The 23,560-nt window shown below is 47.2% G+C and overlaps 1 protein-coding gene across 1 annotated transcript in view; it reads left to right on the top strand.

Annotated features, from left to right (window-relative positions):
* The window catches only part of CCDC33 (coiled-coil domain containing 33), a 166,080-nt gene that overhangs the window by 104,761 nt on the left and 37,759 nt on the right, over window positions 1-23,560 (top strand). The window contains 1 exon segment of the mRNA XM_007948973.1: window positions 11,369-11,563. Coding sequence (XP_007947164.1) covers window positions 11,369-11,563 — 195 coding nt within the window.

Below are 23,560 nucleotides of genomic sequence, written 5' to 3'. Positions count from 1 at the left end.
TCTTGAGGTTGGGGTTTGGGATCTAGTGTATTGCCGAGGTGGGTCCCAGGGCACTAGGCAGAGATAGAACCTTTCAGATGGGTGACCACCCCCTCCTCAGACCATAACCTGAGGGATGCTGGGAAGGCTGAAATCCTGGCAACTTGACTTACTTGAACTTTTTGCAGGAAGTGTACATATGAGGAGAGGAGATGGTGGCACCTCCCACAATCCCCTCTGACACCCCCCTCCCTCTTCCCTTTATGGGAAGGGGGTGGGGAGAGTCTTTGATGCCATGCAAAGGGCTGCCTTGGTGGGGGGTTTGTTTGTGTGTTTTTGAAACCAGTTACAAAGCTGTCTCTGGAGACCAGCCCAGAGTGGAAACAAGTGGCTATTTAGCAAATATGGAGAGGAGAGCAGAGGACAAGTAGAACCATGCTGGCTTCTGATAAATTTTTATAGATTTTCTGAAAGCCACATATTACCACAGTGGGCTGGTCCTTGGAGAAGCCCCAGCATAGACCTGGCCTCCATTTCCTTACCAAGCACACTTGCCTGGAAGGCCTACTGTCCAGGATTGCACACCAGTCTTTTCAGCTGGTTCTGTCCTCTGGAAGGTTCTATCCTGCTATCCCCAAAGCACTGACTCTAAAAACATTACCATAAGGATGATGACGATCTAGAGAGAGACTTTCCCCTCACAATTTCATGCCCCTGAAGACCCCTTACCCTTCGTCTCTTCTCATTCTTGAAGACTAGATGGCAGGAAAGGAAGGAAGCAGACCTGTTCTCCCACCCCCCATGCACACCAGTTCACAGATACCTTATTTCTGTCACCTCAGATTCCCAACCAATTTGAAGATATTCCCATTAACTCAAAGGAAGCTGGGAGCAGGGACAAGTGAGGGGAGTGAGAGCTTGGGTTTTTCTAGAACTAATCTGGCCTTTGGGTCCCCGATACTCAGTATGGAGACAGCCTCAGCTGTCCCACCCCATCTGCTTTTCACAATACCTGAATCCTTCCCAGTAGTACTTAAGCCCTGGGGGCAAATATTGCTCCCTCCAGTTTCTTAGCTATTGTGCATCTCTTCCCATGCCCTTCACCAAAGAGAAAGGGAGTTTGATACTCTCTACAACACACACAAAGGGTTCTACAGACTCTACTTGCTCACTTCTCATGACAGGGAGCTCATTACCTCCTAGGAAATCCCCATCAGCCTCAATCAGCTCCTTTATAACCCTTTTCCTCTTCTTTTTCTCTTCTCTATCTCTCCAGTTTTCCCCAGCCCTGCCTTTTCCTTCCTGAGGCCCAGAGAAGTCTGCTCCCAGGCCCATGTCAGCCCTCCTCATGTTTACAAACTTCTATATCACCTGCCACCTGAACCAACTCATTCCTTTCCCTGCTATTTGTCAGACTTGGTTTCTGTTCTTCTCATCTTTCTGGTTGCCACCTCAACAAGACTCTTCATAAAGTGGCCTCCAATGAATAAAGTGGGAGAAAAATGTGGAACAAAACTCAAATTATGAAACAAACAAACAAAAAAAGTCCAGGCTTACTGGTCTGTGAAACCCTCTACTCTATAGCCCCTAGTCACCCTTTGGGCCTGGAATTTAATTCATTTTCCCTTGGCTTCCAGCTAAACAGTAGACAGGCATATAAGGTGAACATTTACACCAGGTAGGTACACTCCTTAGAACAATCAACTATGGGAGACCAGAAGGGTAGTATTGTCTTTCTTTCCTTCTTTTTTTTAACTTTTATTGTGGTGAAAATATATACAGCAAGACATTCAACAATGTAACAACTTCCCCATATACAGCTTAGGGACATTGATGACATTTTTTATGTTGTGCCACCATTATTGCTATCCTTTTCCAAAATATTCCACCACCATTAGCATTAAGTCAGTACCCTCAAACAAAAGATTCCCCTTCCCCCCCACCCTTAGTTTCCACTAACAATTATTTTTGGTATGAATATATATATATATATTTTTAACCTATCTAGAAATTTAGCCTCCTCTCCCCTCCCATCCCTGGTAACCAACAAAGAAAGTTGCCTTCCATGTATAAACCTTTCCTTGACTTTTTACAATAATGGACTAATACAATATTTGTCCTTCTGTGATTGACTTGTTTCACTCAGTATAATGTCCTCCAAGTTCATCCACATTATCGGTGTTTTGCAGATTCTATATATTCTTCAGGGTTGCATAGTATTCCACTGTGTGTATGTACCACAGTTTGTTTATCCATTCTTCAGTTGATGGACACTTAGGTTATTTCTATCTCTCTGCTATTGTGAATCACTATTCACAATGAACATGGGTGTGCATATATCTGTGTGTGTCCTGCCTCTCACTTCTTTAGGATATATATCTAGTAATGGGATTATTGGATTAAATGGTATTTCTATTTCCAACTTTTTAAGGAATCGCCATACCAGTTTCCACAGTGGTTGTATTGTATCATTTTACAGTCCCACCAGCAGTATATGAGAGTCCCAATCTCTTCACATCCTCACCAGCATTTGTTATTTTCTGTCTTTTTGAACTTTGCTATTAATACTGGTGTTAGATAGTATCTCACGGTTATTTTGATTTGCATTTCTCTAGTGGCTAATAATCATGAACATTTCTTCATGTGCTTGTTGGTTGCCTGAATATCTTCTTTGGTAAAGTATCTGTTCATGTCTTTGGGCAGTATTTTCACAGGGAGATAGCTCACAAGGCAGGAATGCATTGGCAAGAAGGACATCAGGAAAGGGTAACCAGGGAGAGGGAATGCAAAGAAAGCTGTTACATTATGGGAATTTCATTCAATGCCATGAAACAAAATGTTTATGAACAGTTTTATGGAAAATGAATTTGCTCTGTAAACTTTCACCCAAATCACAATTAAAAAAAAAAAAAAAAGTGTCCTCCAAAAACTGCAGGGCTGCATTAGCATGGATGAGAAGAGCAAGACCATCGCCCCTTTTCTCTAAGCACTCTCTCCCCTTTGGTATTGCCAAAATCTATTACTTACCAAGGCAGGGTGAGTTCATTTACAGCTTTGGCTCCAGTCTCTGATACATGAGTCATTGTCAGCCAGCATGTCTTCACCTTGTACCTCTGCCACTCTGTTTTGAACTCAGGCAGGTTTCTTTTCCCAGTGATATTTCACTTTCATGATCTCAGCCCATCTTTTAAGCTTGAGATCATTCTGGATCCTGATTATATCATGCACAATATTCACAGTTCCCTTTCCACCCTGCCCAAACTCTAGGTCATTGGTGGGTGTGGTCAGGACATGTCATGCTGCAGTGTTCACTAGACATGTGAACCCTGAGATCTGGGGTTTGAATCCTGGATTTTCTACTTAATCTTAGCTACCTCAAGCTTCACTTTCTTCATCCTTAAGTGGGGGTTGCAATCTCAACCAGCCAACAACCTGGTGAAAATGGAATGAAGGAGTATGTGTAAATGTCTAGCACCATGTCTCACAGACACTCAGTAAATGGAGCTCTTAGTATCATTCACCCAAGTTGCTGACAAACATGTTGAACTCATCAGGATGAGGACAGGGCTCCTGAGGGAGGTACGGTGATGGAGCTCTGCTAATCCATCACTCAGCGCTCGCCCTTCCTGAAAGCCGCTCCACCAGCTTCACATCCATAAGGACATCGGGAAGCCTTGTCAAATGCTGAAGATAAACGTTACCAGCACCACATTTGGTCTCACAGCAATTTTTCAGAGATTGAAGAAAAGGGGAAGTGACAGACAATCATCTCTCCATAAGCCAGACTTGCTAACATCCCCGATATACACTGCCCTGTACTGGGGGTTGTGGAAGAGATGGAGAAAGTGAAGAACTACTCTCTGGCCTGGAAACTCCTAGGCTGGTTGAAAGCAGGGTGGGCTGGACTGGACCAAGAGCCACAGTACAGGTGTTTCCTCACCACCACTCCAATAGCAGGACCCTGTGTCATCTTGAGAATGTGAGCCTCAACTCCCAGCCAGCAGTGGGGTGTATTGAGTCAGGCTGCAAGAATGCCTGAGGAAAGTGGATATTCAGGCCCTATCCTCCCCTCCCCTGCTCTGCTCTGCTTTTCTTCCAGACCAAACTTCTTGGAAGGTGAGGGCACTCTTAGAATTCTCCCTCATCTCAAAGCCAGACTACCCTAGCCTAGACTTCCCTTCAGCCAAGCCAGATGTATCCCTAGCCCAGCCAGGATCATTCATGCAAAAATTCTTTTACCATGTATTAGATTCTTTCCCTGTGACTGGTGGTAAAGAAAGACCCCAATGTATCCCTACCACCAATGTTACTGAGGTCTTAGTAGAGGTAAATACATTGAGCATACAAAGATCAGAGGAAGAGTCACCTCACAGAGAGGTGTAAGTCACCTCACTCTGCCTCAAAGAGTGACTTGGAAGTTGGCAGGGCAAAGGTGCTCCAGGTAGAGGGAACCATGTGCAAAGTCATAAGAGTGTCTGGAGCCCATGGGGGCTGTAGTTGATGATGAGGAGTCCCTGGGCGATGTAAGTGATACATGCACATGGCTGCTAATAGAAAGGCTGGCAGTTCTAGTCCACCCAGAGGCACCTTGGAAGAAAGGGCTGGTGATCTATTTCCAAAAAATCAGCCAGTAAAAACCTTACGGAGCACAGTTCTACTCTGACACACATGGGGTTGCCATGAGGTGAAGTCAACTTTACAGCAACTGTTAGTAAACAATGAGACTGGAGAGTTAGGTGGATCCTAGATTGTGGAAGGCCTGGACACCAGGAAACAATGTTTAAACTTTGTTATAAAGGAACTCTGGTAGCATAGTGGTTAAAGGCACTTGACTGCTAACCAGAAGGCTGATGGTTCAAACCCACCAGCCACTCCTCGGAAGGAAGATGGGGCAATCTACTTCTGTAGTGATACTGCCTCAGAAACCCAAGGAGGGGTCGCTATGAGTTGGGTCTGACTCGACGGCACATAACAACAACAACAACATAAAGTGATGGGTAGCTGAGGAAGGTCTTTGAGCAGTAGTAGGATGTGATCTGACCAATATGTCATAAAGGGCTCTTTACATATGAATAGGGGGAACTCAAAGGGAATGATTAAATGCAGAAAGACCAAATTTTGGGCTAACAAGAATGAGCCCACAGCCCAGCCACTGAGCTACAGCCGGCCTTTATTGAATACTAAAATCCCTGCCAGGATTTTTTTTTAAATCCTTATCACTGGTTCCCCTTCCCTGACCTCACAACTTGCTTTTGGATTAACCCTCTGACATTATATTCTGAGGAGTGAATCATGGCCCCAGTGAGGATTAACACTCATTCTTGGCTGGGAGATAGGCTTGGGACCTCAGATCCTGCTGCAGCTGCAGGGCGGTGTAGGGATGCCATAAATGAGGCTTGCAGTATGCAGGGGAGGCGACAAGCCCTCTTGGAGGGTCCTGTTATCTGAGCCTTGCCTTCAGCTGAAGAGATAAGAACCTACAACTGCAGCCACAGGAAATGGCAAAGCGGTGACTGATCGGGAAGCCGCTGCACGGGGCTCATTACGGCGTTTGCCAGCAGGCGAGACACCCTTATCAGGGAGAAAATTGCATCAGGCCTCCTGAATTACTAGCGATTGGAAGCAGATTTCTTGGGACGCACTTTGTTAGATACCTAATGAGCGGGATACAGGCGAGCAGAGCCTAAAACCGGCGGGGCGGGGGACAAATGTCTTTGTTAAACAGAATTTGTCAGTTTCCGCTCCAGGCTCCCCAGGGAGGGTTCAGGGCCAGCTAATTGAATTAAGAGCATGTGTGCTCCAGCAAGAGGGCTCAGGGCGGGGCGATAGGCGGGTAGGCCGGAAGGCGGGCGCTTTCAGCACCAAGGACAGCAGCTGCAGCCTGGCTGGTCTGTAATTGTCAGGGCAGGCTGGAACTGTTGCATTTTGCATGATCAGGGACCTAGGGTATGGAATAGGTAGGAGGGAGTCAGAGGATGTCGTGGATAGGGGGTGGACAGGTGACCTAAGAAGCCTGGAGCTCATGATGCCATTGGTCCAGTCTGTCTCAACAGACCCTCTGCAGGCTACAGTAAGGACTGGGGAGTGTTGAGGAGGGGATGTCTTCTCTCCATCGTGGTGCTCACATGAGATGTGGGGCAGCTGCAGCAGCATGAGGAGCTGTGAGCTGGATGCCAAGTCTGAGCCAGTGCATGGCTGCGCATTGCTTTGAGCTTTCAAAGTTGATCTCCAATTATAGCCTTAATGAAGTGGGATGTGCCACAGCCACGGAGCCACAGAGAGAGAGGCCACTTGTCAGCCACAAGCTAATCTAGCAGACTAGGTCCTAGGCAGGGCCAAGTCCTGCTAAATAGAAGAGCAAATGAGCAGGCTTCGGGGGGGAGCCAGCAGCCTTCACCCACACCTGGAGAAAAAGGGGAGAATCAAGCCTGAATACCAAGGAGTTAGTCTCCAGAGTCCCACTCTCTCCCCATTCCCATGTTAGCATCTCTTTCTCTCTCATCTTCCACCCTGACCCACCCCCTCTATAAGTCTGGCTTCTCCTTGTACTGTCTCAGGCAAGCTTCCTTCCCATGAGGAACAAGGAGGTGACAGCACAATCTCTATCCCAAAATGGGGGACAGATTGAAGTTAAGGACTCAGGAGAGGCAACACTGCCTCTAAAGGAGGGAAACAATGAGGAAGAACTTACAGACTGCAGTCCTTCTGGTGCCTCTTACCTCAAGTGACAAAAGCAATTGTATCTGGACTCCCTTCCAGGTCCTGTCATGTTTTGAGGTCTGAAGATTTTTCTATAAAAGCCACCCACCCATCTCACCTCAAAACTCCAAGCCAGGATGGATCCAGACAAAGTTAAATGGCACAGGAGATTAGAAATGTGGGCAGGAGATATGCAAAGGGGCAGTATGTGTGGAGTGGCTATGGGAGCAGATGCAGGCATGACCAGACATGGGGTAGGCAAAGCAGGGAAGAACTACTGAATCTGGCAGCTGGGTGGTGGTGGTAGGTTTGGGATGGCAAAATAGATTTAAAGTCTACAGATACTCTGTTTTTCTTTCTGTCCTTCTCAGAATACCTCCTTGCCTGGCACAAACTGATGGAGTGAAGGCACTGGTCCAGACTGGGATCAGTTTCATTTTTATTTTAGCATAAAATTAAACGAATTAAAGTAAATTGCAGAAGATATCTAAAAGTATCTACTAGGTTCTTGGCTCCAATAGAAGCTCAGTGAATGTCAGCTCTGGGTCACTGAGTTGAGTCCCTCAGTTGGGAGTGGCCACACAGGATGGAGGTCAAGGAGACAGGCTCTGGGGGAGGGGCCTTCCTCAGCAATGTGCCTCTGGTCCCTGCTTTTAGAACTGATGGGGGGACCTCTGGAGACCTCTCCCTTGATTTCATTACTTCTACTTCCTTTCCTAACTGGATTAGATGATAGTCTATGAAATCCAGGGCATCAAGATTAGCTTTCTGCCTGGAAATGAGGAGAAATGTCATTATGGGTCCTGAATCAGCATCTCACCCCAGCCCTGGGCAATGGGGATTTTGTCTTTGCCCTGGCTGAGAAAAATAGTTATTCACTCTTTTCTTTGTCCTCTCCTGCATCCATCCATCCATCCATCCAATATGTATTCTGTAGCTGTCTCTCTGCAGCCAACCTGATATTCAGCTGTTTTAAGCAAGAGGCAGGAGATGTGATGCTTTTCCTATCTTAAAGCACAGACAATCAGAACACCTCCAACTCCCTGACACAGAGGTGCTGGGGGGCGTTCGTGAGATAGAGGGCTGCATTCCAGTTGTTGTTGTTGTTGTTATGTGCCATCGAGTCGGCTCCGACTCATAGCGACCCCTCCTTGGGTTTCCGAGGCAGTATCACTACGGAAGTAGGATTGCTCAACGGGACCCTTCAAGTGAACCCTGACTTCCCTGAGCCATAGCTATGGTAAGGAACAGGTGGGAAAGACAGCCATGCCTGATACCTGGGGACAAAATAGGTCAAAAGCCTTGGTTTTGAAGTGCAATAGGTGGTCTGCAAAGTCCAGTCCCAGGGTCACCAAATGCCACCTCCAAGAGTCTTTTTATAGCTTTATTCTCTTTGAAGCTCTATATTCTTGTACCCACTTGACAGAGGGGAAAATGAGGTCCAAATTAGATTGGATATCTCTGTCTAGTATATGACTATCCCTTACTCTTCTGACACAAGCCTAAAAAGACTTCATGATGTTGAATTTCTGCAAACCAAATTATTAAAGGGCATAAAGGGCTCATTGGTAAGGTAAACAGTATTGTCCCAATTCATCTGGATTGAATTATATCCCCCCCCAAATTTGTGTCATCTTGGCTGGGCCATGATTCTCAGTGGTTTAGAAATTATGTAAAGATGTAAGGTGGCAGATATGTAATGATACTCCATGATGTGATAAACTGATCAGGTATAAAAGGATTATGAGTAAGAGTAGTTTGCAGCACCCTTATTCCCATCACAGCCCTGATCCAAAGGAAGGGGAGCTTCCTTGTGATGTGGCCTGCAACACCTTTTATCTTACAAGAGATAAAAGGAGAGAGAAGGGAGCAGAGAAGGGGGACCTGCTACCCAAAAAAGAGGAGCCAGAAACGGAGCACATCCTTTGGACCCAGGGTCCCTGCACCGGGATTCTCCATGGAACAAGAGAGGCACATAGAGAAAGTCTTCCCCTAGAGCCCACACTCTGAACTCAGACTTCTAACCTCCTAAACTGTAAGATAATAAATTTCAGTTTGTTAAAACCATTGATGTGTGGTATTTCTGTTATAGCAGCACTAGTAAATTCCCACCCCACTGCCATCGAGTCAGATCTGACTCATAGCGACCCCTCCTTGGGCTTCCAAGGTGGTATCACTATGGAAGTAGATTGCCCAACCTTCTTCTGAGGAGTGGCTGGTGGGTTTGCACCACCAGCCTTCTGGTTAGAAGTCAGATGTCTTAGGCACTATGCTACAGAGATCCCATTAGCAAATTAAGACACTATATTTGTTTAGGAGAAAGCATTGGCCACCTGTAACTCTGAGCACATCTGTCCTTATTGGAACTGTTTCCATTGCTTTATTGACTTCTAGCATAACATTCTAAATAGTAGAATAATGTCTTGTGTGTGACAGAGAGGGGATTCCAACATCTGATACAGGATGAGAGTGGGCACCCTTGAGGTCCTTACAAACTCTTAGACAGTATGATCTTTGAAAAATTGGTATATTTTCTTCCTTTGCCATGAGACCAGTACTAGATGGTGCCTGGCTGCCATTACTGAATATTTTGATCAAAGATTCTATAGAAGAATCCTGATCAAAAGGGGGAGCATATGGAACAGAACTTCAAATTCTCATGGACTTGAGAGTTTCTGGAGCCATGGAGGGTGGATGAACCCCTAAAACTGTTGCCCTGCAATAATCTTTAAGCCTTAAACCAAAAATGTCCCCTGAAATCATCGTAAAACCAAACAATAATTTAGCATAACTAGTAGGGACTGTCTGCCTTGAGCATTATGCTTTCTCAAGATCTATCTATATGGGATCAGATTAACAACAGCAACTCAAAAGATTACATAGGAAACTTAGTGGGCAGTGACTTTATGGTAATGAGGGAGGAAAAACTCAGAAATGGAGGGTAAGAATAGTTGCACAATTCAAAGAAGATTAAATGTCATTAAATTGTACATGTAAAAACATTGAATTGGTGTCTGTTTTTGTGTGTATAATATTCTCAACCACTGCAACAAAATAAAATTTTCCAAAAAAAAAAAAAAAGCATATTTTAAAGATTTAAAGTAACTGCTCTCCAAGGGAAGCATAAGGCATGCCCTTAAACACAAAAGACTTAAAGTTTTGTTAGGAAAGCAAAATTAGCAAGCAAGCCTGGAATTAGAGAGTAGTATGAGATCACAGATAGCCAACCTCCATGCTGTAAGAACACAGAAAACTCCAAGTATGAGCTGGGGACATCAAGCCTTCCTGGAGGGGTTAGTATTGAATGTGGTCAGATTCTAGACAAGCAGAGAAGAGGACAATAGTCACTGTGCCAAGGAAAGAGAGTAGGAAGAAAGACATGGAAGGGGAAAGAGACCCATCAAGAGTGAAGAGACTTGCTTAATGGGTGATAAGAGTGGAGGATGACAAAAGAGATTAAATGGAAAGTAAGTGTGGTAGTTAAGTTGTGTGTCAACTTGGCTGGGCCTCATTTTGAGTGTCTGGGCAGCTGGATGTAGTTATTCCCCATAATGAGACTGGTAATCAGTTGCATGGTGGAATCTACTGGAGCAGCTGAGTAGCTGCCTTAGAGATGTGGTCTGCTTCCAATATATAAGAACCATTGAGAAAGGTCTCTGAGCTGTTTGGCACACTTGGACTTAGCAGCCTGCTATGTTTCCTGCTGATCTTGGGACTGTCTCTGGACTTGAACTAGTGGCCTGCCATGTTGTTTGGTAATCTTGGCACTGTGCCATTTTATTTGTCAACTTTGGGTTTGTCAGCCTCAGCAGCCAACAACTGCCTGAGTTAAGAGAAACCTCCAGCTTCAGTGGGCTGGGAGCAAGGTCAAGGGACTTTCACCCAGCCCCTAGAACTGGCACTTTGAACTTGGACTTCTAGCCTCCTAAACAGTAAGAGAATAAAATCCCTGTTTGATAAAGGCACCTAATTGTGGTATTTTCTGTTAGAGTGGCACTAGAGAACCAAAACTATAAGTATACAGAGAAAAGAATGTGGGAATTTTAGAAGATGTTACTGCACTGAGTGTGGGGGCTATGGATGACAGGTTTTTTCCCTCAGTAAATGTATTGATCACCTACAATGAGTCAAGCACTAGAGACAAACAAGGACCCTGCTTAGATGGGACTTCTATTCTAGTGTGGGCATTGGAGCAGGGAGACAGATAGTAAACAATAGAGTTTTTTTTTTTTTTTTTTTTTTTTTTAATTAATTCTCTGGTAGATAAGTACTATGGACACAATAAATGGCACAATGTGAATGAGAAAAATTTGGAGATGTGGCTACTTTGGACAGGGAAGGCCACTATCTCAAAGGGCAGGGCCTCTCTGAGAAGATCATATCCGAGCTGATACTTAATGATGAGAAGCAAAAAGAAGTCCAAGGAGCTGTCCAGACAGAACAGCCAATACAAAGACCCTGAGTCAGGAAAGAGTTTGGATTGTTGGAGGTACAGCAAAGAGAGGACAGTGTGATTGATGCCCAGTCCAGTAAGCAAGAGGGCAAGTGGTAGGAGGTTGGCAGGGGCTAGATCATGCAGGGCCTCTTGAGCTATGAGGAGGAGAGGTTTGGGGGTGTAGCTGTACTTATGGTAGAATGTGTGAGCAGAGAAAGGGCCTGTCTGAAACTTCTCTGTACCTTCTCTTCCCAGAGGCCAGAAAACTTCCTGACATCAAACAGCAGCAAGGTTCTGCCCACTCTGGATCCCAAGATCCTGGATGAGAATCTGGGTACCATCTCTGAGTCCTGGTCAAAGCCCATGGGGAGCTCCACAGTGAATTCTAGCACATCCATCTCTCAGGAAGCAGAGGAGGAGCCTCAGGTGCCAGAGATGTCCAATGAAAAGGTCAGTGTTGTCTCCCCAGGGGATGGGGGATGATTGGGGATGCAAGGAGGGAGCTTCCTGCTACCTCTGGGCCTGGATCATTCCACAAGTGGCAAGTCCCCATTAGGCACATTCTGTATGTGAATGACCCCAACCAGTAGAAGGTGTAGATTTTTCATTTTTTCAGAGTTTCTTCACCTTATGAATAGAGCCCCCATAGGATTTCTTTCAAAACAAACCCCTCCAACACTTGTGAGACAGGGTTCCATTTACTCAAGAAGGCCTTAACTCAGAACTTCTTTGAAGCACATTCATCAGGTAGTGGGAGGCCCCTTGAGGATTATTTTTTTACTTTTAAAAGAGAAAAGTAGGCTCAAAAAAAAAAAAAAAAAAGGCACCATCTTTGGTCACAGAGTCTGTGTCCTTGACCATGGGAGCTAGGTATCTTCCTAGCTCAAGTTGACCAGATGCTCTAGAAGGGTTAGTGAAGGTGACATTGTGGCTGAGATGGCATCTTAATTTGGTGAAGGGTCAATACTTGATGTAGAGACCTAACAAATAGGCCACCAAAGAGGCAATCTAATCAAAGTCCTTAACTGAGGTCCCCAAAACCATGTGTGAGTTCACGTGTGGGGTCCTCCCTTCTTCACAGCAGATCCCATGGGAAACGCTGCTCCAGAAGACCCTAAGAGAAGGCCACAGCCAAGAGTACCCACCACTAGGAGAGCCCTGGGCAGCCTCCTGTGAGGAACTACCCCCCTCTACTGACAGTCTCCCCATTTTCCCTTGGCACTTCTGCACCTTTCTGAAACATGTCCCATCAGATGAATAGGAAGGGTTACTGTCTGCTGGGTGTGACCAAGATGCTCCCATGTGGTGCTCTCTCCTGCCCACCCTAGAACAGGGGCCTCCTCATCAACACTTATAGTCCATCTCCTGCAACTCCCTCCTCACCTCTCCCCTTTGGGAAAACAGCTCTCAGTCTTGATCTTCCAGCTCAGCTATCAAATGGGTCAAAAATCAAGATCTTGTTTTTGGTGACTTTTGGCAGCATGAATAAACCAATGCTGCTGGCCCCAACAGCCTGGTCCTATGGCTTCCCCTTCTTGTGCCTCTAAGCAGAGGTAGTGAAGGAGAGGAAAGGGGAAGGTTAAAAGGGTAGGGAAGAAAGAAAAAAGGAAGATGCCATCGAAGAGGAAAGGCAGACAGGAAGGAAGGAGAAAGGTGAAGGCATTTCCTTCCTGGTCACAGCCTTGCAGAGAGCAGTCTCTCCTTCCCTCACCCCTCCAGCTCAGCCTCCTGGGGATGCACCAGCCAGCTAAGTCTAATCTCTTATTCAGTTAAGCTGCTCCAAGATACAGAACTCATTCCCTGTATCACATCACCTCTGGGAGCAGGGCCATTTATGCTGTGTGGGTAGACATGCCTCTGGTCTCAGCCACCTGGGCACTGGAACAAGCAGGACTTAGGAGGAGGTAATACTGGACCATCACCTTTGGTACTGCTCCTCTAACAGGAGCTCCCTGGTATGGGTTTGGTGAAGATTTCTGCTGGGCAAAAAATCCAAGTTGAGGTTCACAAGTCTGAGGGTGAGAACAATTTGAGAGACATTAGATATACATACTGAATACTGAGGAGTTGTTTGGGGGAAGTAAGACATAGAAAGGGGAATTAGGAGGTCAGAGCTTTCATTCTGCTTCTAAAGCTCTATGATGATGCTTTTGTTGACAATGATAATGGAGAGGAGAAGAAAAATGGGGCTAAGGAAAAAAGAGCCTTTAAATATAGGAGGGATTAGATATGTGGGAATTTTAAGCAATATTTTAAAAATATCTGGAATAATGAAATAACATTTAATCTGAAATAATAAAATATTATATGAATATAATAGGAACTCTGGTAGCTTAGTGCCTAAAGCATTTGACTGCTGAACAGAAGGCTGGTGGTTCAAACCCAGCCCCTCTTCAGAAGGAAGGTTGGGCAATCTACTTCCATAGTGATACCACCTCAGAAACCCAAAGAGTGGTCACTATGAGTCAGATACAACTCGACGGCAGTGAGTTTGGTTTTTTGATTAATATAATACTATACCCATATAATAACATGGGTAGTGGACTTATTAGTCTTGATCTTAAAGATTAAGCCAAAAGAAATGGGACTAAACTACAGCTTGGAAAGTCAAGGTTAGCCATTAGGAGGAAATGTTTTTGAGCAACAAAGTATAGCCATTGTAAGTAAGGAAGAGAAATATGTGTCCCAAGTTCACTAAGACAGGAAGGCTTTTCATCTAAGTGATAACCAGGTGGGTCAGGACAGCCCCATGCTGACACACTGTCAAAGAAGTCATGAATTGAGTTAGTTGGGTCTATATCCAGAGCTAACCCAAGTACACCCATCCTGGACATCACCCCACAGTCCCATCGATGGGTTTTGTGCCCATTGAAGGGCTTCATGGTCCCTTTACTCCTTTCCTTGCTGACACCTGGCAATGCCACATGACTAGATGATTTACTAAAGTGTTAAGTCCACTCACTCAGCATCATTCATCCCTTGAACTAAAACGTACACTGCCTTCCCCATCTCTGGGCTCCAGGACCCAGCCCAGGTCTGGCCCAATATAGACCTTGGTAAATGCTTGTTGGATACCATAGTAGAACCCACAGCTGGACAATAAGAGCATCAGAAGGAACCTTAGAATGAATTTGTCCGATCTAGTCATTTTACTAAGTTTGGGAATGAGGAGGAGCATCTGTCCAAGTTTCCCTGCTCCAGCTCTCCCACCTGCCTTGCACAGAACCAAGGAGAAATACTACTTGGCTACAAAAGCCTGCCCACCCAGTTCTGGACTCATCAACCAACCTGCCACTATTGGGTCCCTCAGATACCCACGTAGTATTCAAGGTGGTGGTCTTGCCCCCCTCTCCATTCCAGCCTGTTACAGGCCCATCCTGTCCCTCCTGGTTTTCCTGACTCTTTGCTCCATCCCCTTTACCATCCCACCCCTGCCCTTCAGTTCTCTTAACTCCCCACTCCTCTCTCTCTTTCTCATTGAGCTCAGATTAACCATACTGGCTATTCCCACCTCTAACACTTTGCCCTAGTTGGCCTGTGAAGACCCAGCCTCCAGCTCCAGCTCTTGCCTATTGACTGGAACTTGGCCAAGATCAGGACAGGAGTTAGACAAACATATGCATGCACCAGCAGAATCCAGTTACAATCAATAGAACATGGATGGGTAACAACAGTGTACAACTCTGTGACAACTGCAGATAGCCATGTAGCCATTGTTACATAGCAACCACAAAATTACATAGCAATGGATGAACTCATGTGACCAAGAGGCACAGTGCCAAGCAATAATATTTGGTCATGGAGCAGCAAAGTATAGTTGCATAGCAATAGACCTATGTAGTGATACAACACATATCAGCCGGGAAATGCATTCACAGAGCATAGTAGTACATAGCATAGACCATAGTTGTGTAAGCCATAGACAGGTTTATGAAGTAGTAGAAGATACTTGGATAGTAATAATGCATGTGGGTAGCAATGATATGGTCACAATATGTATGCCTCCTGGATGTATTGTGAGGGACTGATCACCAGCCGCAAAACGTGGGGTGTAGCATTGACCTGGTAATGTGTCAGTGGCTGTGCAGTGGCCACATGATTAACCACATCCCTTGGCTCTCACCATCGTCCCCCAGCCTGTGAGCTTCTCAGCATCACCTGATTTCCGAAGTGTGTTTGTCTGTGTCTGGTCTTGCAGCACATCCCCCAGAGCCCAAGAAACAATTTTCCCTCTGATTCCCTCCAGAGCCTACTTTGGCTTAATAGGAAATTGAACATTTTCTGGAGAAAGGAGCACCTTGGGAATGGAGGAGGTAGTGGAGTGATGCAGGGTTTGTGCTCTCTGGAGTCGGTGGCGGGGGTAGGGGGTGAGCCACAGATGCTCCCTGCTGCCCAGGGCCTCTTACTCACCACCCCCCAGCCCCACTGTTCTGGTTACCTAGTACTGCTCTGACAAGAATATACCACAAATAGGATGGCCTTAACAAACAGGAGTTTATTCTTACAATCTGGAGGTTCAAAGTGCCAGGCTCTAGGGGCTGTGTGAAAGCCCCTAAATCTTGGGGTCCAGCTCTGCCTCCTGCTCCCAGCCCACTGGAGCTAGAGGCATTTCTTCACTCAGACAGTTGCTGGATGCTGAAGCTGAGAAGCTCCAAGGTTGACAAGTAAAAAGGCACAGTCCCGATGTTACCTAACCACACGGCAGGCCATTAACTTAAGTCCATTGTATATCTCAAGGTCAGCAGAGCATAGCAGGCTGCTGAGCAATGACACGGCTACGTGCAGGGTCCAAGCATACCATAGGCTAGAGACCATTCCTAAAGGCTTCTCCTTAAATACAGGAAGCAGACCACATCCCAAAGGCAGCTACTCAGCTGCTTGTGGTAGATCCCACCATGGAGTTGATTGCCAGTCTCATCACGGGGAATAACTACCACCAGTTGCCCAGCCACTCAACCAGGCCCAGCCAAGTTGACACACAAACATAACCACCACACCCACCTAACCCTACAGGGGCTCCCCTTCCCATAGTGTGCCTTCATTCCTGGGTTGCAATCCAGCAATTTCTTCCCATCGCAAGCTCCTTTCATCCAAGACACATGTTTTTGATGCAGATCTTTCAAATGCTATTCTGTCAGCATGGGAAAACTCCAGTCCTGGTGGATCCACTGGCATCAGGGTCCTGTAGATGTGATCATGAGTCAGGTGTAGGACCTGAGGAGAGTTCAAGGAAGACTTTACTTCTGTTCTGAGCATCTCAGGAAGGTTTTATTTTATTTCAATAAGTGAATGTGAACAGTGAGATGTTAAGAGTTATCCTGAAAAGGCACTTCTCCAAACATTAAACAACTTGCAAGGATTTCTCCCTTCACCCTTAGAGTCGGGACTCATGCTGAGTCAGACAATGTCCCAACATCAGAGTGAGAGCAGGTAAGGTGAGCAGCTTCATGGAGGGCCAGTTCCATTCACATGCAGGCTTATTAAACACATACCATGTGCCTGGGCTCCCCATTAAGCAGTTCCTCTAGCCAGTCAGAAAGTGAGAGCTCTTAAAGCTCCCAGCCCTGTGCTGAGCTGTGTAGGAGGCAAAGAAAGAGGAGGCAGAGCCCCTAAGCTCTGGAAGTTCCCCATTAGGCAGGAGAGCACCACACCCCAAGGGACGATTAGTGACATGGATTAGGTGTGCAGGAAACATTTGGTGAGTGATGAATATAGGGGCGTGGTTGACAAAGTGTATCTTCTTCATAACCGTGGCACTTACCTGTTATTGCCTAGCATACTTCATAAAAACAAACAAACAACAAAAAATTACTGCCATCAAGTTAATTCTGACTTATAGCAACCCCCACTGGGTTTCCAAGACTGAATCTTAATGGAAGTAGATTGCTCCATCTTCTTCCCATGGAGCAGCTGGTGGGTTTGAACTGCTGACCTTCAGGTTAGCAACCAAATGCCTTACTCACTGCACCACCAGAGTTCCTTTGCTTACTTCATAAGCCCTCAGTAAATGAGAGAGAAAGGGAGAGAAGTAAGAAAGGCTTCCTAGAAGAGGTGAGCTATGCTTTGGGGTCATCAGAGGCAGAGGTGTGCAGTGCTATTCAAGGAGTGTGTGTGTAATGTTATTTCCAGGGCAGAAATTCAAGTGCAGTGGGCTTCCTCGTCTCACTCTTGCTCCCTTCCTCCCTGCTTCTGTCTTTCCCTAGTATTTCCATTCCATTTCTCTCTGACCCCGTTTCCTCCCTTCTTCTGCCTGATGCAGACGAGATTTGTGGCAAACCAGAGAGCCCTCATACCAGAAGATGAATAATTGACAATGGTTGTTTAAAGATTCAGTGGAGTTTTTCCAACCCAGCCACACTGGAATAACTCATTTCTTTCATTCTCTTTGAAAGCCTTTCCCCACTCCCTCCACCTCTCCCCTTCCTAGTCCCCTTATCCCTGCCCCGCTCTGAGCATAATGCTTTTGTTTGAGTCTGCTGGACCCCAGAAGATCCCTTCATCCCTCATTTCTTTAAGTCTATTTCCCGAGCTGCCCTTGCCCCAACCCACACCCTAACAGTGATGTTACAGAGATGGCAGGGAGCTGGCCAAGGCCTAATCTTTGACCTCAGTCCCTCTGGACACCTGCCTACCTAAAAAAAAATCAGTTTGCTTCGAGTTAACTCAGATTCATGGAGACCACATGTATGTCAGTGTAGAACTGTGCTCCATAGAGTTTTCAATGGCTGATTATTTGGAATTAGATCTCCAGGCCTTTCTTGTGAGGTACCTCTTGGTGAACTTGAACTTCCAACCTTTTGGTAAATAGCCAAGAACATTAACCATGTGCACCTAGGGACACCCTCCTCAAGGGAGAGGGCTCCCTTTTATGACTGAAGGGAGAAAGGAAGACCAGAGAGACTATGTCTTCTCCCAAGTCACACAGCAGTGGAGATGTGGGGCTCAGGCCCATGGGTGGGCAGAGAGACATGCTGGCTCTGCCATACACTCCTAGGATGGCTTAGAGCACTTTCTATCCCTTCACCTTGATTTTTCCATCTGTATACAATCAGGGAAAAGAGGAAGACCCTCAGTGAGATGGGCTGACACAGTGGCTACAACAATGGGTCAAATATAGCAACGATTGTGAGGATGGCACAGGACTGGGCAGTGTTTCATTCTGTTGTACATGAGGTTCCTATGAGTCAGAACCGAAATAATGGCACCTAACAACATAACAACAACACAGGAGCACTGCTTACCCTCCTCTGCCTGCCCTTCAAGATTCAGTGGGACCTGTGAGGGGCGCTCAGAAGCGGGGCTGGCAGTGTACAGAGCCACCCATCAGCCTAGTCCTGTGAACCTGCCTGACATGGCCCTAGGAAGACCAACCATCCCTGTTTGCCTAGGACTGAAGATTCCCCAGGACATGGAACTTTTAGTGCTAAAACTGAGACCCTCAATCAAACCAGGATGGGTGGTCTCCCCACATGGTGAGGAAACCTCTTTGTTTCACCCTCCGCTCCCTCTCCCACCAGCACCTCATAGCCATAAGTCACACACTGGCTCTCTCCAGCTCAGCCTAGCCTAGCTCCATACTGTTCCTGCACTCAGATGCTTTTATTGTCTCCTTGAAATGACCTTGAACTCTAGGCCCCATTTCCTTCCTCTATCATTAGAGGAGGTTGAAGCAGATGTTCCTGAGTCCCCTGAGGCTTCTGGGCTGTGAGTGGAGTCTTGGTCCTGCCCCCTGGCCTACCCCCTGGATGAGGTCTGCAGACTTGGACTAGGGAGGCCAACAGCAGCTCAGACAGAGCATCAACTCCTTCAGCACCACCTGCTGGCAGGTGATAAGTCCTGAGCAGGAGCCACCTGCAGCCACCTCCAGAGGGAACCCAAATGCACCCCTGAACACTGTCCACATTAGTGACAACTCTAGCAGAAACATCAGCCCAGGGTGGTAGCACCAGGAATCCCAGAGAGCCTGCGCTGGGCCCACAAGCTGGGGTAAACAGGCCCCTTAAAGATGGTGTTTCAGGTACTGAGCCCCACTTGGAAAACAGATCACCTGGGTCCTGAGAATTAGAGCCCCATTTGGGACCCAGATCCTTTAGGCAGAGAAAATAAAAAAGAAATAGAGACTCAGCAATCTGGTGTCCACTGCAGTAGCCCCTAAACAAGTGCCCCTGACTCAGTGCCACCTTCAGGCCATGCCACACAAACCACCAGGTATATTCCCAAATCCTACTGTCACCACCTCTTCTGCTGTAACAACTCAGCCTCCCAGGTCCCTGACTTCGCTGTCCAGCACTTGGGGCCCTGATGTGCCTGGCCAGTATTCTCTCCCAATCATCAAACCATACCACCCTATCCTCCTGCTCCCTCCCAGGCCCGGCTCTCCACAGGCATGACTTCTCAGGGCTTCTGCCCTCCTAAGCTTCTCCTCTGCCTATTTACAGCCCCTAAGCTGTGAGCCCAGCACCACTGCCACTGGGGGTGGGGGGACAGCACCTTCTGAGGGTGCAGCAGTCCCAGCTGAGAAACTTTACCAGCTCCCACCTCCCTCTAATTCTGTCTTCTTCCTGCCCCAATTCCTACATACACATACAGAGAGAGAGAGAAAATACTTAGCAAGCATTTGTGGAAGGAAGGGAGGGAGGTGAGAAGAAGGGCAGAAAGGAAGAAATAAAGATCCCATTACACATCCCTGTTATCTCCTTTGACAGACACCCTCTCCATCTGGGCAGTTGTAGAGGGTTGGAGTCCTATCTCCACCATTCAAGAGCTGTGTGACCTTGGATAAATCACTCCACCTCTCTGGGCCTGTCTTATTGTTAATAAATGAGGGAAATTATCTTGAGGCCGTGGGGAGGACTAAGGAGATAGTGGATAGCAGGCACTGGAAACTGTAAAGGGCTGTCTACTTTGGGAAAAAGGCTTATTAACAGTCATTGTGTTTGTGGGGTCTTTTGAGACTGCGGGGAGAGGAGAAAGGAAGCACAACTTACCCAGGCCTCTCCCTCTGACCCCCCTCTCCTGAAGGGCTATTCCCAGACCCTTGACCCACTTCTTCTATCCATCCCTTGGTGGTGTCTCCGGCAGGCCATTCTCCTCCATCCATCAGCTGGGACTAAAGAGATTAATAAACGAGACTCATAACTCAGCTGCTGGGAGGCAGCAGATATTCACGGCTCCGTTTCAATTTGCAGAGAGATTAAGTGTTTGTCGATTTATTGTCTCTCCCCGTGTGTGCAAGCGACTGAACAAGGCCCCCTGCAGGCCAGCTCCCTCCCTCCCCCTACCACACACTCACTCACTGCTCCTCCACACCCCCCCATCCACCCAGGCCCCGTCTCTGAGGCTGATGGGGAGACCAGGTGCTGCCCAGCCAGGGAAAACCACTGGCCACTAGGGTAGGCTTGTCTTCCTGGCTGGCTTGGCCAGAGGGGTGTGTAGCCTTGTCCAAAGAGAGGATGTAGGCCGAGGATCAGCATATTAGGTAGGATGGGGACGGTACCATCCTCTGGCCCACCTCTAGTCTTGTCTCTCCCCACAGAGCAAGAGGTCCAATGGGCCAAGTAAATATTTCCCAGAGCTGAAACCCCATACTTCTAGACTATCTCTGGGTACCCAAGATCCTAAAATTCCTACCCAGGTGGACTTGACCCTGCTTCTAAGTACTGTTTAGTCCTCTTCCTGAGGTCCACCCTCCCAAGAGGTGAATACCCCCCAGGCATGTGCACCCATTGGCCCATGACATGGCTACTTAGGGGAGGGGAACCTCCATTTATGCTCTTGCCCTGGATCCCACAAACATTAGGGGTAAGCCTAAGGGTGGTGTGCCTCCAAGGAGAAAATCCTCCAGCGTAAGTGGAGAGGAGTCTGAGCCAAGGAAGGGCAGATAGCCTGGGGGCTGGGGAGGAAGGGGCAGGGGGACACCACCCCTACAGGCTGAGGAAGGGAAAGGACTCTAAGTAGGAGCAGTACTTAAGCCCAGAAGGGAGGCAAGTGAGCACAGGTGGCCCCTGCCCCCACAGCACCCTGCTGCCTCCCCTTTCCCTACTGACTTTGCAGTCTCTGGCACATACATTCTTTCAATCATTGATTCATTCAACCAGAATCCTGAGGATCTACTGTGTGCCAAGACCCATTATCTTGCCCCACAGACCCCTCCCTTCATCTGTGCAGCTGTAGCAGGTTGGAGTCCTGTCTCCACCATTTAAGAGCTGTGTGACTTTGGATAAATTACTCCACTTCTCTGGGCCTATCTCCTTATTGTTAAGTGGAGGGAATAGTCTCCTCCTCCCTCCTCTTAAGGTTGTGAGGAGGACTAAGGACTGTGGAGAAAGTAGATGGCAAGGGGTTGGAAACTCTAAAAGTCTGTCCATTTGGGAAGTACCTTATGAATAGTCACTGTGTTCCTAGGGTCCTTCCAGACTGAGGGAGGAAGCACAATCACCTAGCCCTCTCCCTCTGACCCCCTCTCCAAAAGCTGGTTCCCAAGCTAAGAGACAGTAACATAAAAAGTCTTCTGTATAAGAGTTCCTGTTGTCAGGAAGCCCAATTCAACAGGAGAGGTGCACTGGGAATCAGTAGAGGAGGTGCGGCCAGGACTGAGGTGCACTCGGGATTGTGGGAGCATAGGGGAGGGGTGTTGCTTAACCCTAAGCCCACTTCACCCCACCCTGCCTCACCCCACCCCAGGCAGAAACACTTTGCCTCTGATGCCACAGATGTCCTTATTGTAAATAAGAAGAGCTAACCTATTAGCACTTGACTGCTAACCAGAAGGCTGGCGGTTCAAACCCACCAGCCACTCCTCGGAAGGAAGATGGGGCAATCTACTTCCGTAGTGATACTGCCTTGGAAACCCAAGGAGGGGTCACTATGAGTCAGGTCCAACTCGACGGTACATAACAACAACAACAACAACAACCTATTAGCAATGGGTGCTAGTATGAATCCCTGAAAGAGCTTTGATTTGTTGATGGAAGAGGAATATGGTGGATGAACTTGTTCCTTCCAGAGGAATCTGTTGAGTAGAGATGTGTGTGTCTGTGTGTGTCCATCTCTCTCCCAAGTAGGACCCTTGCCTGGGATCTCACCCAGAAGGTGCTATAGGGCCCTCAGGCAAGTCCCTTCCCTCTTTGGGCCTCAGTTTCTTTATCTATAAATAGGAGAATAACTCCCTCCAGTGAGGAATAAGAAAATTCTTTGAAAAAGTCCTGAGGGGTGTGGGAAAAAGAACTGAGGAGGTGGGTGGGGCAGTAGATTGACCAAATCAGGGGCCAGCCTCAAACACCTGGGATACACAGGGAGAGATGGGTTCAGAGGAGATGTGGGTAAGAGGGCCCCTGGGTGCAAAGGCCACCCAAGAGGAGAGAAACTAACAGCTGAGAAAGCACTGGATGGGGAGACCTGCGGTCTAGTTCCAACCCTGCCATTGACTTGAAATGTCACCCTGGCTGACCTCCTGCCCAGGCCCCAGTCTTCCCATCTGTGAAGTGTGAGGGTCCCCTGGCTTTGATGATTTACAACCTGGCCCAGCAAACTAGGCAGGCGGGTACAGGTCATTGTCCTCTCTCTGCTCCTTAGCAAGATGGCTGGTGCTACCCATATTGTCATCCATCTCAGTCCCTTGATTAAAGTGGTGGTGGTGGGGGGGAGGCAGGGCAGGGTACTCTCTGTAAATAATGCCAAAGTGATAAGGCCATAAGTTGCTGAGAAATTGAGTCATTGATTGGTGAGGGCAGGAAGGGGACTCCAGAACCAGGAGAGATTTGCAAACGTGGGAAATGGGCCCTGTTCCCTTCAACAAGTGCCTGGGCCACCCTGTCTTTAGCCCTCTTTCTAATAATAATACTGATATTCATCAACATTTATTGAACTATTACCTTGCACCCAGAACTTTAATCATAATCTCATTTAATCCTTGCAACAGCCTAATGAGGAATGTACAAATACCACCCCCATTTTACAGATGGGGAAACTGCCAAGCCTGTAGCTCAATGACCCTCCCAAATGCACAAGGAAAGAGTGAGGGAGAGCTGGGGTCAAACCTGACTCGGGCATCAGGCGCCTGAGTCCAAATCCCACACTCTCTAGTCACCATCTTCTGTATTCACTCATAGGGGTAGGAGGACCACCTCAGCTTCCAGTAAACACCAGAGCAAAGCTCTATGGGTGCTGGTCCCCTCCCCAGGCTCACCTCCAACATCCAAAAGTACAAATGGAGGTCCACACCCCATATCTAAACTCTAAATGATTAAAAGTTATGTAAATCATGCTGAAGATAATGAACTATCAAATATGCTGTTATTCTCTCTTGACATATACACCTAACAACCTCACAGACGACTCAGGTTGGACCCTAGCTGCTTGGGAGGAGCTCCTTCCAGCCCTTTTTCTTCTCACCCCTGGCTCAGTTTCAGTCTCTGGCCTCAGAGGGCTTGCACGTGCATAGGGGGA

The sequence above is a fragment of the Orycteropus afer genome, unplaced genomic scaffold, assembly GCF_000298275.1.
Source record: "Orycteropus afer afer isolate SDZICR_OR568_19922 unplaced genomic scaffold, OryAfe1.0 scaffold00233, whole genome shotgun sequence".
In the NCBI taxonomy this organism is placed as follows: domain Eukaryota; kingdom Metazoa; phylum Chordata; class Mammalia; order Tubulidentata; family Orycteropodidae; genus Orycteropus; species Orycteropus afer.
The sequence above is the reverse complement of the archived record's forward strand: the minus strand, read 5'-3'. Positions and strand labels throughout refer to the sequence as shown.